At 41.6% G+C, this 13,703-nt stretch overlaps 1 protein-coding gene across 3 annotated transcripts in view; it reads right to left on the reverse strand.

The window, feature by feature from the left end:
- dnah7 (dynein, axonemal, heavy chain 7) overlaps window positions 1-13,703 on the reverse strand; it is an 82,052-nt gene that overhangs the window by 15,384 nt on the left and 52,965 nt on the right. For all 3 annotated transcript variants that reach the window (XM_089002650.1, XM_089002651.1, XM_089002652.1), the window contains 10 exons: window positions 13,129-13,319; window positions 12,737-12,870; window positions 11,133-11,468; window positions 10,930-11,056; window positions 10,659-10,853; window positions 8,152-8,244; window positions 7,093-7,269; window positions 5,716-5,877; window positions 5,410-5,610; window positions 2,318-2,479 (listed from right to left, as the gene is read on the reverse strand). In XM_089002650.1, coding sequence (XP_088858776.1) covers window positions 2,318-2,479; window positions 5,410-5,610; window positions 5,716-5,877; window positions 7,093-7,269; window positions 8,152-8,244; window positions 10,659-10,853; window positions 10,930-11,056; window positions 11,133-11,468; window positions 12,737-12,870; window positions 13,129-13,319 — 1,778 coding nt within the window. The remainder of the gene's footprint in view (window positions 1-2,317; window positions 2,480-5,409; window positions 5,611-5,715; window positions 5,878-7,092; window positions 7,270-8,151; window positions 8,245-10,658; window positions 10,854-10,929; window positions 11,057-11,132; window positions 11,469-12,736; window positions 12,871-13,128; window positions 13,320-13,703) is intronic.

Here is a 13,703-nt window from a genome sequence, read left to right on the forward strand (position 1 = left end):
ATGGCTTCAGATTCGGAGAATATGTTTTCTTATTACACATCCAGTTATAAAATAGTTCTGAAGAGGAAAGCATACATGTTTGCAATCGATTAAAGAATCTATTCCGTGCCATTATGAGGCAACATTGAGGGGAAATGTCTCCCCGAAAAAGAGGCACAAAATGGCGACCTCCTGTGATCACCTCCATTTCCACAGGCTGATAAATTCCTTATATGGAGCTTGGACGCGCTCTTCTGGTGGCTTTTGGGTGCAACACGAGGTCGCCATACCAAACAAGTACAGCAAAATACATTGACGTGATGGAAGGACCGCTACAATGCGTCTTTTTTTTCGGTCAGGGGCGGTCCTTTAGTACGGACTCGTCACCAACTCAAAAACAAGACTTCCTGAATATTCAGCGCGAGTCTTAAAATGTAAAATATAGGCATATGCGGTGGAATTTTATTAAAATACGCTCAGTAGAAGTCATTTGAAACAAATTATGGACACAACTTGTCCGGAGACGTCGGTTGTCCTTTAAGATTCTTCTTTATACATTTAAATATATCCATAACCTTGCCCCCCCATACCTATCTGACCTTCTTCAAATTTCTATTCCCTCTCGTTCCCTCAGATCCTCTTCCTCCCTCCGCTTCTGTGTGCCCCCCTGCCCGTCTCACCACGATGGGTGACAGAGCCTTCAGCGGCTCTGTCCCCAAACTTTGGAACTCACTTCCTCCCAACATTCGTAACATCTATAGTCTATACTCTTCCCACCTTCAAGTCCTAGCTCAAAACCCACCTATTTAAAATTGCATTTTCTGTGTAGCTCTCTCTCTCTTGTTTCTATTTATAATTGTATTTTATGTATTGCATTGTATTATGTTTTATTTATTATAGTACCTATGATTGTCTGTGACTGTAAAGTGTCCTTGAGAGCTTTGAAAGGTGCTTAAAATGTAATGTATCATTATTATATTATTACTTATTCTGATCAGGAGCAAAATGCTAGAGGACGTTGTCCAAATTTGGAAGGTCAGGTTTGGCAATTTGCCTTCTCGGGACTTTTTAAAGTGTTTGCCGTCTGCTTGCTAGCTGCTCACGGTCGTCTTTTGTAACCTCATCGTCTCCTAATATGAAAAGGGAGATGAAATTGCCGGCTGATATGCCGCACGTGTTCTCCTCAAAGTCTGTTCTTCATTAAAATGACGAAAAAATAAATAAAAAGGTGAACAAAGTCTGCCGGTTTGGCATTTTCTGGAGGCAAAAATTCAGCGGCACTTGAAAATGAAAATGTCATGTCATTAAAAGGAAAATAAATTATACATTTGTGTCACCATGGGAACGGTGAAGGCCTGGAGAGTGTAAAAATATCAAGAAACGGTTTGGGAGGTTGCAAATGTGAGCTCACAAACTCGGAAGATACAACTGAACAATCAAATAGATGAATGGATGGATATATGGATGAATGGATGGATGGATGGATGGAGAAAGAATGAGATATAGATAGAAATACATAGCTAGCTATATAGCTAGCTATGTATCTCTCTAGCTAGTTAGCTCGCTATGTATGTATCTATCTAGTTAGCTAGCTATGTATGTATCTATCTAGTCAGCTAGCTAGGTATGTATCTATCGAGTTAGTTAGCTATGTATGTATCTATCTAGTTAGCTAGCTATGTATGTATCTATCCAGTTAGCTAGCTATGTATGTATCTATCTCGTTAGGTAGTTAGCTAGCTATGTATCTATCTAGTTAGCTAGTGAGCTAGCTAATTATGTATCTATCTAGTTAGCTAGCTATGTTTCTATCTATCTAGTTAGCAAGCTATTTATGGATATATCGAGTTAGCTAGTTAGCTAGCCATGTATCTATCTAGTTAGCTACCTATGTATCTATCTATCTAGTTAGGTAGTTAGCTAGCTATGTATGTATTTATCTAGTCAGATAGCTATGTATGTAGCTAGTCAAATAGTTATGTATATATCTATCTATTTAGCTAGTTAGCTAGCTATGTATCTATCTAATTATCTAGCTATTTATGTATCTATTTAGTTAGCTAGCTATGTATCTATCTAACTAGTTACTTCCGGGTGGAGTGAAGGCTGGCGTGTGTGGCTGCCGCTGCTCACCAACAGAAAAACTTATCCTGTGACTGTAAAGTGACCTTGAGCGTTTTGAAAGGCGCTTATAAATTAAATGTATTATTATTATTATTATTATTATTATTATTATTATTATTATTATTATTATTATTATTATTATTATTATCCCTCTATCTATCAAAATGCTATTGAAAGCTTCTGCCCATCTCAAGGTGTCGCCACGAAATCGCACCTGATGTTGCTCGAGGAACATTTGCAACTGCTGCACGGAGATGCGCAGGTCGGTCTCATTGAACTCGTACGGAATGTTCCATCCCAGAGGTCCAAACTTTCTCCTCTCTTGGGTGAGCGCATGGAAAAAGCACAAGCCGTACAGGAGTTTCTTGAACACAGCCTGCAAACGCACAATGTACACAAATGTCAACCGGGTGTGGACCCACATGAAAAGGCCAAGATGTTTCCACAGCTGAAGTCAAAACTGTGAGGGGTGGAATAGCAGCAAACGCCCATAAAAGAGCAACAGGAGGAATCGTCTTTCACATCAGTAGAAATGCCGTTAACCTGGGCTAACCTCCCAAAACAAAAAACAAAAAATAATTACAAAAAAAAACATCCAGATGGATTTTAAGGAGAATACAGGTAACATCCGAGTTACGACCGTGTTCCGTTCCGACAAAACCGTCGTAAGTCAAACGGTCGTAAGTCGAAATCCATTCAAAATGGCCGACGTGACGTTTACACAACAGGATAGTATACAATGTGTATACAATACAATACAATACAATACATTACAATACAATACAATACAATGTGTATTTTCTTTCATAAATTTGCTGCTGTGAAATGTAAATTTCTCCACTGCGAGACTAATAAAGGCAAATCCAATCCAATCCAATGTCAATCTGTTGTTATTAAGCAATGTTTTCTATTGATTACTATTATATACCAAACCATTTACAGTTCATTTATAAATTTTATAACTTTTAGTATCATTTTTATCATTTTATATTTCATATCATCGATTTTTATTACTGTATAATTGTACCTGTAATGTATACAAAACTGTTTACTGTACAGTGCATTTATAAATGTTATACTTACCTTTTAGTGTTGTTTTTTTTATCATTTTATATTTCATATCATCGATTTTTATTACTGTATAATTGTACCTGTAATGTATACAAAACTGTTTACTGTACTGTGCATTTATAAATGTTATACTTACATTTTAGTGTCGTTTTTTATCATTTTATATTTCATATCATCGATTTTTATTACTGTACAACTGTACCTGTAATGTATGCAAAACTGTTTACTGTACAGTTCATTTGTAAATTTGATACTTACCTTTTAGTGTTGTTTTTATCATTTTATATTTTATATTATCATATTTTGTTACTGTATAACTGTACCTGTAATGTATACAAAACTGTTTACTGTACAGTTCATTTATAAATGTTATACTTACATTTTAGTGTCGTTTTTTATCATTTTATATTTCATATCATCGATTTTTATTACTGTACAACTGTACCTGTAATGTATGCAAAACTGTTTACTGTACAGTTCATTTGTAAATTTGATACTTACCTTTTAGTGTTGTTTTTATCATTTTATATTTTATATTATCATATTTTGTTACTGTATAACTGTACCTGTAATGTATACAAAACTGTTTACTGTACAGTTCATTTATAAATGTTATACTTACATTTTAATGTCGTTTTTTATCATTTTATATTTCATATCATCGATTTTTATTACTGTACAACTGTACTTGCAATGTATGCAAAACTGTTTACTGTACAGTTAATTTGTAAATTTGATACTTACCTTTTAGTGTTGTTTTTATCATTTTATATTTTATATTATCATATTTTATTACTGTATAACTGTACCTGTAATGTATACAAAACTGTTTACTGTACAGTTCATTTATAAATGTTATACTTACCCTGCTCTCCCTGCTAACGACCAGAAGCGGTCGCCCTCAGGCTGACGGCGAAGGAAAAAAGCAGTGTACAGTACGACAGTGTACAGTTGCCGAGATGGTATCTGCACTGTGTAACTACTGTATTGAGTGTAGTCACGCAGTAGATTGCTATGCGAGTGTGTGACATGCTGGCTGGCCAAAATTGTAGTACGCGTTGCCGGCTGCTTGCGCGTTGCGGTGCCAGGCCTATAATATTTTTTTTTTAAAAAGGGTCTGGCAGTCGTAGTCGTAAGTACGGGTGGTCGTAACTCGCGCCGGTCGTAACTCGGATGTTACCTGTATTTGACTTGATGAAAACATATGACGGATGTTCCCCACCTTGGCCAGTTGGGAGCAGTATAAGGAAATACAGTGATACCTTGGTTTACGAACTTAATTGGTTCCCAGACAGTGTGTAAGGTGAAAAGTGTGTATCCCAAAAATTAATTTCCTATAGGAAACCATTAAAATGAGAATAATCCGTTCCCAGGTACCCATAAAACATAATTTTCTACTTTCTAATTTTTTAAGCCTTAAAACTAAACAAAATATACCTTATTTATGTATAATAAATGTGCTATGGTATTCTAATTAAAGAAATAAACGGTACTGTATAATAAAATCGTTTTATTTACCTTTGTGATGGTCGTTGATGGCTTGAGGGAATGGAGTGGCCGGTTTCCTCAGCATTAAACACTTGATGAGGAACGTAACCTTATTTCACGATCTTGAGGAATGATCCCTTGTTGGTGCTTTCTCTGTGATAATTTTACCTGGTTCCTCATCAATTGTGTTCTGTTTAGCTGGCTTGATAGCTTTTTGCATCAAGTGTACAGATGGCTTGTGCGGGTTGATTGTGGAGCCTGATTGATGGGATATTTTAACCTTGCAGTCTACACACTGCCTTTGAACTATCAAAGTTGAAACTTACTATCGTCTGCCTGTCTCTTAAATGTTTAAACCACCTCCCCTCACTGCTGCGTTCTTGACCAATCACGTGGCTTTAACCGAAGCCTGGGGGCGGGGAATAGAGGACAAAAACAGTTGGCTGCTATTTTGTTGTTAGTAGAACGGGCTCGTTAGCGAACGACACAACACTCAGTGAGGCAGCTCCGTGGTTATGGCGAAAAAAAATTGTATGCCAAGGGAAAAATTTCATGAATTCGTAAGCCAGGGGGTTCGTAAACTGAGGTATTACTGTACTATACAATAAGAGGTCTGAGCTCTTCAGTACTGCGCTAATATTCGCCATTCCTCGCCGAAGATAAAGATTACGTGAGTACTTTGATATAGTCTTTCGACGTGTGTTGCTGCGCCATTTGTGTTCAACGCGTGACAACACAAAACCTCACCGGCTTACTGGAGTTGTCGAACCAGTTCGGGTCCGAGATGGGGTCCATCAAGAAGCAACGAACAACATTGGGCCGCAAGCCTTTGGGAGCCTCGTTGGTCATTTTGACGCCATTTTGGAGAACGGCCACCGGGAAGGTGGGCGACGGGTAGCTGGTGAGCCACAAGCGGAATTCGGGATGCGTGGACTCCGGGTTCAGCTCCTGCGCAAAGGGAAGTGAAGAGGAAAAACTGAAAACAAATTGGGAGGGGGGCAACAACAATTTTGGGGGCTTTTTTTTGTCATTTCTGCGGTGTGGCATTTGAACCTCGCAGACTCTCTCCAAGGTGGACATCCACGACGTGGCCAAGTGACAGTTCTGCAAAACCACCCAGGTGCCGTCGGCGATACCCGTCTCGATCATTTTCATGGCGATGGGACCTTGGCCTTGGCCCAGAGAAAGCGACGTCAGCTTGTCTCCTGTGAAACCCTAAAACATATGTGTCAAAGTCAAGGCCTGGGGGCCAAATCTGGCCCGCCACATAATTTGATTCGGCCCAAAAAAGCAAATCAAACTTATGAAATTCCATACTTATCTATCAAGCCAGCTAGTTAGTGAGCTAGCAAGCTAGATAGCGATCGTGCTAGCTAGCGAGCGAACTGCTATCTCTCTTTCCATTAAGCTCGCTGGCTAACCCCTTACATCACAGGTGTCAAAGCAAATCAAATCTATGAAATTCCGTGCTTGTCTATTAACCTAGCTAGCGATCGTGCTGACTAGCGATTGTACTAACGAGCGAGCTCTCTTTCTATGAAGCTATCTGGCTAATCCCTTACATCACAGGTGTCAAAGCAAATCAAATTTATGAAATTCCATGCTCATCTGTCAAGGTAGCTAGTTCACAAGATAGCGAGTGATCGTGCTAGCCAGCGACCATGCCAGATAGCGAGCGGGCGAGCTATCTCTCTTTCTATTAAGCTAACTGGCTAATCCCTTATATAATAGGTGTCAAAGCAAATCAAATTTGTGAAATTCCATGCTTATCTATAAAGGTAGCGAGTCAGCAAGCTAGCGAGCGATCGTGCTACCTAGCGATTGTGCTAGCTAGCGAGCGGACGAGCTATCTCTCTTTCTATTAAACTAACTGGCTAATCCCTTATATAATAGGTGTCAAAGCAAATCAAACTTGTGAAATTCCATGCTTATCTATAAAGGTAGCGAGTCAGCAAGCTAGCGAGTGATCGTGCTACCTAGCGATTGTGCTAGCTAGCGAGCGGACGAGCTATCTCTCTTTCTATTAAACTAACTGGCTAATCCCTTATATAATAGGTGTCAAAGCAAATCAAACTTGTGAAATTCCATGCTTATCTATAAAGGTAGCGAGTCAGCAAGCTAGCGAGCGATCGTGCTACCTAGCGATTGTGCTAGCTAGCGAGCGGACTAGCTATCTTTCTTTCTTTTAAACTAGCTGGCTAATCCCTTACTTCACAGGGGTCAAAGCAAATCAAATTTATGACATTCCAAGCTCATCTATCAAGCTAGCTAGATAGCAAGCACTACAATGGTGGTCCGCAGCAAAAAAATAACTGACAGCCTTGACCTAAAACACATCGAGCGCTAAAGATGTGTTTTCAACACTTGAATGAAGCCCAGCTTGACTTCTCATTGGGATGATTTGTTTTTTGTTTTACGCTAACTCGGCACCTGCTCGTGTCCAAACTTGAGCAGCGCCGCCATGGGGTCCGAGCCTGGCGACAGGATGAAGATGAGCGGTGCGCAACAGTGGCTGTCGCCAAAAGTGTTGCTCAGGTTGAAGGGCGGCGCTTCGATGAAGCGGCGACCCAGACTGTCGGAGACAAACTGCTGCACCATCGGAATAATCTGCCAGAGGGGTGGGGAATGAACACAAAACACCATCGCAGGCACTGACCTACATTTACAACCTATGTTTGCATTTTTTCCCCTTACAGTATTAAAAATAATAATAATAATCTGGGTTTTGTATGACTTCATTGGCAGCAGTGATCTGTGTTGCTCTTTGCAGATGCTAAAGAAAATGCGCATGCAAGTGTTATCCGTTTCTGTGTCCAACCGTGTGTTTTCACAATACAGTGATACCTTGGCTTACAAACTTAATTGGTTCCCAGATAGAGTATGTAAGGCGAAAAGGGTGTATCCCAAAAATTCCTTTCCCATAGGAAACCATTGAAATGAGAATAATCCATTCCATGTCCCCATAAAAGATAATTCTCTTCTTTCTGTTTAGCTGGGTTGGTAGCTTTTTGCATCAAGTGTACAGATGGGTTGATGGGATTTTAACCTTGTAGTCTACATTCTGCATTTGAACTAATAACTAAGTTGAAACTCTCTCACTGTCGTCTGCCTGTCTCTTTAATGTTTAAACCACCCCCCCTCACTGCTGCGTTCTTGACCAATCACATGGCTTTAACCAAAGACTGGGGGCGGGGAATGGAGGACAAAAACAGTCGGCTGTCATTTTGTTGTTAGAAGAACGGGCTGTATGAAAAAGTTTGTATGCCAAGGTAAAGTTTGTATGCCAAGGTATTTTTTTTTTCATAAATGTAACGTTCGTAAACCGAAAAGTTCGTAAGCCAAGGGGTTCGTAAACCGAGGTATCACTGTACGTTGTTATATCAACACTTTTAGCTAGCTGGGCGGCGAAGGCGTTCATTCGGCATCCCGCGTTAGCATCAAGCTAAGCTAAGTGTCTGTCGAGGCACAACAACGACGACGGTTGGTCACCTTGTCGGGGCGGAGACATCGGATCACCAGCATCCTCTGAAACTGAGTCAGGTTCTCCTGCCATTCGTTGGGGAGCGGAGTCTGGTGGGGGTTCTGTGGACACAAGTCACGTTTGTTTCCAGACAAGTCGCGTGTATTTTCTGCCTTGTAGCCACTGAGTAGAAGTTATTACATTTCTCAGAGTGGTTATAATTTCAATAAAAATCCTTCATGAGGGGTGGGGAAGGGGGAGCCATTATAAGGTAATGCGCACAAGCTAGCTACATAAATACAAAAATTAAAAATTAAAAAAGAGGCATACAGTATAGTCCTAATTGGGCAATTTGTAATCCAAAGTATTTGCCACTTCTTTTCGGAACGAAGGCTTTGCGCGCACGTGGAAAATTTTATTGAGCTGCTCCAAGACGAATCATTGCAATTAAACCCCCAATAAGAGGGGCGGGCGGGCATACAATACACATTTAGATTAGCACATTTATTATACATCAATATAAACCATTTTTTGTGTAGTTTTAAGGCTTATTTAGTAGAAAATGATGTTTTATGGGGACCTGGGAATGGATTATTCTCATTTTTAATGGGTTCCTATAGGAAATTAAAGTTTGGAAGATGAACTTTTCGCCGTACGCACACTTTCTGGGAACCAATTCAGTCCGTAAACTGAGGTATCACTACGTCTGTGTAAGCTCTCAGTCGTACAGTAGTGGTCCATTGATGAAAAGGTTTCTTCAGCCGTCATCTGTACTTCTTTGAAGGCGTCGGCCGTTTCGCTTCACAACTAAGTGGCTTTGTCAGCAAAATAAAATTTGCTGGTAGTTTTGGCCATATATATATATATATATATATATATTATGGAGTCTACGACTGGCCTGATTGCCCTATTTGCCCTGGTATCACCTCATCAGCATAACTAAGCCTATGTGGTCTAAGAAGTCTATTGTAAGAACGAGCCAAATTAAACCTCACGCCACCATGGCAATTTAGTGAAGGGTTTTGCTGTTTTATAAAAATAGCTTCTTTTACTCCCCTTTCAAACCATCTATTTTCTTTCGCTAAGATTTTAACCTCAATGTCGTCATTTGAGTGGTTGCTGGCTTTTAGGTGCATATGCACTGCAGATTGAGGCCCACTAGTATAATCCCTACTCCTCTCCTTTTAGTATTTTTGGTTTCTTTCCTTATTCTTTTCTTTTAACATTTGTTAAAAGACCACTGAGGTATCACTGTACAACTGTTCCTGCGACAGAGAGCTAACCGATGAATTCTGCAACTGGAACAAACTGGATTTAATTATATGGAAGTGCAGCGGGCGACTGTGTTGATTATAAATCAAAATGTAACGATTGTACAGCTGTTCGCGCAACCAGATAGCACAGACGCTCGGAGCAAAATAGGGAAGGAAGAGATTTAATTAGATAAAGTTGCACTTCCTTTATCATTTAAAAAGCCAGAGTGGAATCCCGCAGGGAATTTTGTATTTTTTTTTGGGTGCGACTTCAGTTGTGCACTTTTGTTAGCGTAGCTTGATCGGTTGTGTGTGAAATTCCAAGTGTGTTTGCTGCGCTTGTGGGCCACACACTAAATGGGTATTTTCAAATCAACTTTGAAACAAGTTATTTGTCTCGGCTGCGTTTCTGATAGGCAGCAATCCTCCACCGAGCAGCTCCAGTTGGGCCAAGATGCTGCCGCACACCTTGTGAATGCTATTTCGTGTAAAAAAATATCCTACTTCTTCGGACTATTTGAGGATTCTCAGGGGGTGGTTATTTTTAATGCATTTGCTGCCATTCCCAAACGTATTCGGGAATTGAAAAATGTGACGTTGATCACCATTCCCGAATTTGTTCGTGTTCTGGTTTTTCTTGCAATGGGTGTCGATAAAGCACTGGTCAGACCTCTGGCAATGTCTTTTCCCTTCCACAAGGGGGCAGAATTTCCCTTTAGTCCATGTTACCGCTTTGTTACAGCTTCGGCTGTTGTTGAAGCGCTATATGAATCAATATGTATGGATTGTATTGTATTTTGTACATCTGCCCCCATTTCAAGCTCATATAACTCCAGACCCATTTAACTTGGGAATTAACTTTTTTTTCTGATGAAAGAAGAGAGTCTAACGTTTCTAACGCTGTCTTGAATGTTAATGTCGTCCTAAAACTGAATATTCTGTGGGTCTTGGAATTCAAGTGAAAATGACAAAAACCCTGGCACTGGAGTGGACACATTTTTGCATACCATCTGGCAGTGAAAGAGTTAAGTGCTCTAGAAATCCAGTTGGGTCCAGACTCAGTAAGAAAAAAAATGAGGTTTGGGTGAAATACTGAATTGGGTTTTTCACAAATGGTGAGCTGGGCTATCAAATGGTTCACAAAACTCCCATCGAGCCACGGCTAAAAACTAGCATTGATGCTAAATCCGGCGTCTTGATTCTCGTGTTGAATGAATGTCCACTGTCCCGAACGAAATAAATCATGAAGTAAAAGACCAATAAGCGTAAGCATCAAGACTCACCGGACTGTCGTAGACCTCCTTCCACATGTTCCGGTTTTGGGCCATGTCCCTCCGTAAGCCTTTGAACTGCTCGATGGCGTCCAGGCGGCAAATCTCATCCCAGGACTTCTTGGGGAGCCACGTGCAAGGGTTGGAGTAGGGGTTGTCCAAACCCACACCACCCGTCAACAGGAAGTGCCAATCTTCCTCATTCACCTACGAAAGGTTTGGTTCTGACGTCTCAAAGATTTTGCGAGGTGTGTTTGGGGGCGGGGTAGGGTTGTTTTCCTACCAGCTTCCGGTGGACCAGCAGACTGACACAAAGGCAGAAGGAGAAGAGCAGCTTGTCCTTCTCAAAGAGCGAGCGGCAGACGTTGACGTAGAGCGAGTACGTGAAGTGGTCCCTCAGAATCCGCAGCCTTGGGAACACCGGGCGCACCGCATGATTTTTCATTCAAGCCAGCATTCCAAAAAGACATCGGTCTGTTTCCTCACCGATCCTCCAAGTCATCGCTCTTGTCCGAGTTGTCAATGGAGCCGATGAAGAGGTTGATGAACCAGGTGAGGGAGTACTGGTACATGGGCTCAATGTTGGCCAGGTCGGCGATGGCGAAGAAGAGGATGGCCGAGTGGATGGCGATGGGCTTGTAGCCCAGGCGGGTCTCGTCGATCTTCACCTCCGTCACCTCGGCCACCGCCTGCTTCTCAGTGATTTCATTGGCCAGGACCTTGGACTGCGACAGGATGGTCACGGCCGTTTCGTCCTCCAGAATGTTGCCCTCCGAGGAGGAGAGCACCTGGAGAATTTTGTCCTCGATTTCTTTCAGTTGCCTAATGCCCCCACCCCCCAAAAAATGAATGGGAAAATAGTCCATTAATCAATTTAATCAAGTGTAGTGTCATTTCCATCCATCCATCCATCCATCCATCATCCATCATCCATCCATCCTTCCATCCATTATCGATCCATCCATCCATCATCAATCACCCATCCATCCTTCCATCCATCTATCCATCCACCCATCTATCAATCCATCCCATCAACCATCCATCCTCCATCCATTCTTCCTTCCACTCATCCATCCATCTATTGATCCATCCATCCATCCGTCATTCATCATCAGTCCATCCACCCACCCATCCACACATCCCCTCCATCTATCCACCCATCCATCATAACATTCATCCATCTATCCATCAATCTGCCATTCATTCGCCATCCATCTGTCCATCTATCCACCCATCCATCCATCATCCATCCACCTATCCATCCATCCATCTGCCATCCATCCATCATTCATCATCCATACATCCACCCATTCCTCCACCCATCCTTCCATCCATCCTTACAGTCATCCATCTATCCACCCATCCGACATCCATTCATCCATCTATCCATCTATCCACCCATCCATCCATCATCCATCCACCTATCCATCTATCCACCCATCCATCCACCCACCCATCCCTCCACCCATTCCTCCACCCATCCTTCCATCCATCTATCCATCCATCCGACATCCATTCATCCATCTATCCATCTATCCACCCATCCATCCATCATCCATCCACCTATCCATCCATCCATCATTCATCATCCATACATCCACCCATTCCTCCACCCATCCTTCCATCCATCCTTACATTCATCAATCTATCCATCCATCCGACATCCATTCATCCATCTATCCATCCATTCACCCATTGGCCATCCATCTATCCATCTATTGATTCATCATCCATCATTCATCATCTATCCATCCACCCATCAATCATCCATCCACCCATCATTCATCCACCCATCTCCCCATTATCATTCATGCATCATGCATGCATCCATCCATCCATCCATCCATCCATCCATCCATCCATCCATCCATCCATCCAGCCAGCCAGCCAACCAGCCAGCCAGACACCCATCCATCTTCCCAAGTCCCACAAAGCTTGTCTATAAATCAAGATGTATCATTTCAACATACTTCCTGGATGCCACGTTACCATTCTCACTTTAGCGCCACCTTATGGCATCAAAGGCATTTTTGGGAAATGCGAAATAAACTACACAAATTTTTTTGCGACTCATGAATGAATGAATGTACCTTTTGTTCTCGGCTCCTTGAAGGATGAGAGCCTGCTTCTCTTCTTCAAGGTCGGGCCTCTCGCGGGCCACCACAATGCCCAGCAACTGGTCCTGAATGCCCTCCGGGGTTATCATAAAGTTCAGTAAAGTCACCTACAACGGACGCCATGATGGGTCAATATTGGAACGGCGTAAAAAAAAAAAACGCAAATAAGTGAAATAATCGGAGCTGTATTTACTAAAAAAATAACATGACATCGGCAAACGTGTGTACTTTTTGACTATGGAATTCGACTAGCATAGCATAGCAAAGTGAATTGGCACGTCGGCTTTCGCAAAATTGGCTCGAAAGGATTTGAAATGGCAGCGATTTTTAAATTCATAGAAATACTTTATTAAAAAAAAGTTGACCTTGACGGAGGTCTCGGGCAAGTAGTGCGGATTGCGTAGCTTGGTGGTGATGTAAAAGCGAAAGTTGGGCGCGTATTCAAAGGTGCTGTCCCCCAGCCGGATGCAGATGGCGCCGCCCTGTTTAAAAGTCTGCCTGAGAAGAAGAGGCTCCAGGATGGGGTCCAACTCTTCACCGACATTCTCCAGCAGAACTGCAAGAGAAAACGGTCCAGTCACATTTTTAGGTCGATTGGGTGAAGATCCAGGGACACTTTCAACTAACTGCCACATTACACTGAAACTAGGAGTGTTTGTTATTGAAATAAAATTGGATTCAAAATTTGAGTTGATTTTCACTGTAAATCCTGTTGATAAATGTGTCTATAACTGCTATCCCATAGTTCAGAGATGTCAGTCATTTTTTTGCCGCGGGCCACATTGTAGTAGTGGTTTCCTCTCGAGGGCCGTTATGAATTTGGAGAAGCCATTCGGATGCATCTATTACATATAGAGCGCACAACAAATTAATGATTAACTAGTTTTCAAATCTGAAGTAAAGAATAAGGACTCTTCTTGTGGTTTACATCCAAAAATAT

Source organism: Hippocampus bargibanti, linkage group LG08 (assembly GCF_051943395.1).
Source record: "Hippocampus bargibanti isolate YZ-2025 linkage group LG08, ASM5194339v1, whole genome shotgun sequence".
NCBI lineage: Eukaryota > Metazoa > Chordata > Actinopteri > Syngnathiformes > Syngnathidae > Hippocampus > Hippocampus bargibanti.